The following is a 4,832-nucleotide window of genomic DNA, read 5'->3' on the forward strand; positions in this document are numbered from 1 at the left end:
TTTATTTCTACCATGACACTTTAAGACCTGCCATTCACTGCATGTGAACATGACTCTATTTGTCAGCACACACAGTCAAACATCTAATGCTAAAATTAACATAGAAAATATTAGTTTTACTTTGCAACTGTTAAAATGTGACTAGAGTAGCTATGAACTGGGATGCTGACATGTGTATGTAGTAGGACATGAACTCTTTTGAGTATATGCCAAGGGGTGGTATATCTGGGGCATATAGCATTTCTATTTCTAGTTTTTTGATCACTTTCATACTGATTTCCAAAGTGGCTGTTCTAGTTTACAACCCACCAACAGGACCTATGAGTTCCACCTTGCCAAACTCACACCAGTGCTTCTTGGAGTCCTTATGATGGTCATTATGATTGTGGTGAGATGATGTCTAAGAGACTTTTTTTTATGGTGAAAAAGTATATATTTGGAATTAGCCAGCTGGACTCAGTTTAGATGATCCCAATTTTGTTGGCAACATCCAGAGCATCATAATCAGGAGCCAAGCGAACATATGCCTTCTTCTCTCTGTCAGGCCTCATAAGGGTGTTGACTTTGGCAACATCAATGTCATAGAGCTTCTTCACAGCCTGTTTGTTCTGGTGCTTGTTGGCCTTGACGTCCACAATGAACACAAGCGTGTTGTTGTCTTCTATCTTGTTCATGGCTGACTCAGTGGTCAGGGGGAATTTGATCATGGGGATTGACATGTGAAGCAACCTTGTTTCTAATTTAAATTTGAAAATAAAAAAGACTAAAAAAAAGTCCCAAGGAAAACATGTTTAATGGAGGGACAGAAACTTTGAGAACATGAACTCTCAATGATATAGCTGCCTATACAAGACTATGCCAGCCAATATACCTGTAGGTGGAAAGGGCTCCCAAGGCCATACCTTAGTTGCCAAGTTACAGGTACCTGATGACTAAGAGAGTGAGAATTCTTCAAAGAAAGATAAGAGTAATTTTAGCCAAATTATTTAAATATAATTTAATCAATTCTATGTTGCTAGTCTTGACAAGCATATATGCCCTACCTTAAATACTGGGGGTATATCTTGCATCATATATTTCTGCCTACCTATCTATATCATCTATTTGTCATCTATCTATTTATATTATGAAATAAACTTTATTAGAAAACCTGGAAATAAAACATGCTTATGTTATAAAATAAATTTTATTACAAAGCATACCTTTTCAGTAGAAGAATCACTTCATTGTATTTAACTCACAAGTAAAACCATCACAAACCTAGAATAATATACCCATTAATACTTGCCCATTTCCAAACTATACACCTCAATAAACTTTGATACAGTTAAATGAGTCATTCTGAAGCCATGGAGATTTGTTTAGGGTTTCAAATATTTATTGTCAATTACGTTTTTGTATACTTATCCAAAAAGGAGAATGAAAACATGAAAGAGTTAAAATTAGAACAATAAGCTTTCCATCACCTTTCATTAGCTGAGCATCTTTTATCTTCATCATGCCCTTCTTCATAAGCTAATATTCATCTCTGTTCTATTTTATAAATAATATGCTAAAACCACAGGTATATTTATGCCTGCTTTAAAGAAATGTACAAAATGCTGTGTAGTGTATTTAAACAGACAAGTGTTTTAGAGTAGCAAATTTTAGCTTTTCTTTCTCTTGTCTTGATAATACTCATCAGTCTAATTTCAAATGCTAACTTTTAGCAGAGACAGGAGAGTATGAAGAACAGAATCAAGCTAACCACTGAGATTTTGAGAAACAGTGAATTCAGCTTAGTGGAGACTTGGAAGATGAAAAGGGAAGTCTTACAGCAATGATGAGGGCTATTTGGTGTCATTATAAGGCATTTTTTATGGGGTTCACTCTATTGAACCTGAATACATCTTAAACATAAAGAAGTCATTTGAGATGTATGCTTCATCAAAAGTGTTTGATCCTAGAGTTTCTGCCTTATAAATGAATGCTAGCATATACATATATGGGGGAGATGGAATGATACTTAGATATCTGAACCCGTTACCAGTTGCAGTTCCTAAAGAATATGGTGCTATCTATATTGGTAGGAATGAGAATTATTCAGAGGCTGTGTTATAAATTAATCCTCTTCAAAACCCTAAACTGAACCCAAAAATGAACATTTAAAAAGCATGTGTCTGTCACATAGTTCACAGTTGCATTGACATGAGCACCACAGGCTTTCAGAGAGACCATGGGATCTGATTTACGTGAGCACAACTAGTACATCTGGATCCATGGCATACAATTTAAGTCTACAATGGTATGTGCTGCAGTGTGGAACTCCACAGCATACACAAGAGTAGATTTTATTAAGCATCTCATCAGACCCCTAAGAATGTCAGCTAACCCTTTCACATAGCCAAGTGACCAGCATGATGACAGTGATGGGCCATGTTATGATTAGCAGAGACCCCCAATCATTTAATAGATAGATTTACTTTAACAAATAATACAAATATGACTGCCTCTATGTTCATGTTACTCAGCATTCTTCTGGCATCAGAAAATATAAAAAGTATAAATGTGGCTGAAAATGATACATTGTTGTTATTATTTTTATTGTTATGAGCCTACAAGAACTCTAAACACTTGGTTTATAGTCCAAGGCTACCACAAATCTTCTATTTGTTTGTCTATCTATCTATGTATCTATGTATCTATCTATCTATCATCTATCTATCAAATCTTTCCAAATTCTGTCTCAATTTTGGCAGAGACTCATGGCAGTGTAGTGGGTGAGGCATCTCTGGGAATTATTTTCCACTCAGTAATTCTACAGCAGGAAGACAGGGGTGTGTTTTTGTCTGGCATCTATCTACTAAGAAGGGAAAAATTGAACAGAAGCCTCCTGCCAGAATAGAGACTTCCATCATATATTCTTAGCCAATTATGACTATTCAATAAATGAGGAAGGAACTGATAGGTGCAGCTGATAGCCTGCCTGTGGTCTCACCTGTAAGCGAAACAACTACACGGCAGGTGGGGGGAGGAGCTAGGAGGAATGGAGGGAGGGGAACTGTGGATACAATGTATTGCTTGAGAGAAGAAGCTATTTTCAGTAAAAAAAAATAAGTTCACAAAAAGTCCTTTATAAGAACAATTCTTCATTTTTCTGCTCTATGAATTGACCCAGACTTTCACAGCTTCTCCCTTTGTGTCTGTTCACCAGCTCCTATGCACTATGGGAGATATCTGGCATTGTGGAAGTATGCTGGGTACCATGGGAGAAGAATAGTCTGTAACGTCAGAGCACTCATAAAATAAATATGAGTAACCTCAGGAGCAGCACGATCTAATTTTTGACAGAAAATCTTGCATCAGACCCACTATTATATCAAGATAACAATAACAAGAAGCAGAAATTTAATACGGTTGTGAAGAAGAAATACATGAACTTTATGGAATGTAAACAAGCATAAAGATATTTATGTGCCTGTGAACATTCTTAGAGGAACTTTAACTATTATCGAACAACTTGGTGCATCCTTTGCCTATCAGTGACCCTTTCTCCTTAGTTATGCCTTCCCTTCTTTCTTCAAGGTGGATCTGACTAGGACTACTGATAAGCATCCAACTTGCTAACAGCAGAGAGTGAAGCATTCTTTAAAGGATGAGAAAGCCCAAGGGCAAGTTGGTTACATCACTCCTTGGGCACTCCAAGGAAGCCACCATATCTAGAAAGCATTATTTACTCAAAATACTGTTGCATGACCACCATCCTTGGTACAGAATGTCCTATATATTACCCCATTATACCATGTAAAATTCTTCAGAGCCAAACATTTCATTTAAATAATGATAACTACAAGGGTGCCTCTTGATTAGTTAAGCATTTTTGATATTTCTCTTCATACTACACAAGGTGATTGGATGGAAAGATGTAATTTCATTTCATTGTTTTCAATTACATTTCTAGGAATGTGGCGATGACTTATGGGTGATACATTATTCTCTCAAATGCTTTAAGTCAACCAGAAATATAAGTTGCTGTGTTTTCTGTATCCAGAACATAACCACAAAAAGCCACAATGAAGATGACAGGACTCTGTTAGCAAATCATATGAAAACAATGATTTGTTCTACCTATATTTCTGAGACCTACTGATTTTAAGATCTTTGTTCATAATGAGGAGATGTGGTCCCCAGGAGGTACCATAATAGTCTAATAAACTGCAAGGTGAGGGCATCATTTGACAATTTCGTATTTCTCAGATGAGTGAATCAAGCAGGTGAACAGTAGCAATACTAATTCTGACTAATGTAATTAATCTTCATTCCATTTGCTGTACACAGTGCATGAAAATTATCCTTGCACTGCAGAGGGTCTGCTTGGAAGCCTTTGAACATTGTCATGTCCCAAGACAAAATCTGATGAAATGACACAACCAAAATATATAGGGCTGCTAATATCTTTAACTTTAGTAACATCAGTTTGTTTAGATACTCCTACTCATTAAGAAACCAGGAACACCTTAGAATTTGTTGAGAATGAAGGAAAGACATAATAGTAAAGGTAGAAAGACTTCTAACTACCAGCTTCAAGCATGTGGACATATGAAAAACCAAGCACTGTAGCTGGTAGGGGTGATTTAGTATTACTAGCTGTTTGTTTTGTTTTGGGGTATGTAGTATGGGTGTGTGGTGGAATTGTTTCCCTCTAAATTGAAGTATTCTCTCCTCAAGGGAAGTAGAGGCTTATAAAATCTAAGCCGTTCACGAAATCTAGGAGTTTTCAGATGCTGAAGAGACAAGACTTGTGAGATCATTCCCAAGATAAATAAGCAGTAATTGCTGAGAGCCAACTTATT

The 4,832-nt window shown here is 36.5% G+C and overlaps 1 protein-coding gene across 1 annotated transcript; it reads right to left on the bottom strand.

Moving 5' to 3' along the window:
* Positions 1–409: 409 nt before the first annotated feature.
* On the bottom strand, positions 410–709 carry LOC110342560 (60S ribosomal protein L23a-like). Its single transcript, XM_040730594.1, has one exon. The coding sequence runs from the start codon at positions 705–707 to the stop codon at positions 462–464; it is 246 nt and encodes an 81-aa protein (XP_040586528.1). The 5' UTR covers positions 708–709; the 3' UTR covers positions 410–461.
* Between the last annotated feature and the right edge of the window lie 4,123 nt (positions 710–4,832).

The sequence above is a fragment of the Mesocricetus auratus genome, unplaced genomic scaffold, assembly GCF_017639785.1.
Source record: "Mesocricetus auratus isolate SY011 unplaced genomic scaffold, BCM_Maur_2.0 Super-Scaffold_100023, whole genome shotgun sequence".
NCBI lineage: Eukaryota > Metazoa > Chordata > Mammalia > Rodentia > Cricetidae > Mesocricetus > Mesocricetus auratus.

Excerpts from the sequence above, each read along its gene's own strand:
- LOC110342560 (XM_040730594.1), bottom strand. The coding sequence starts at position 707 with ATGATCAAATTCCCCCTGACCACTGAGTCAGCCATGAACAAGATAGAA.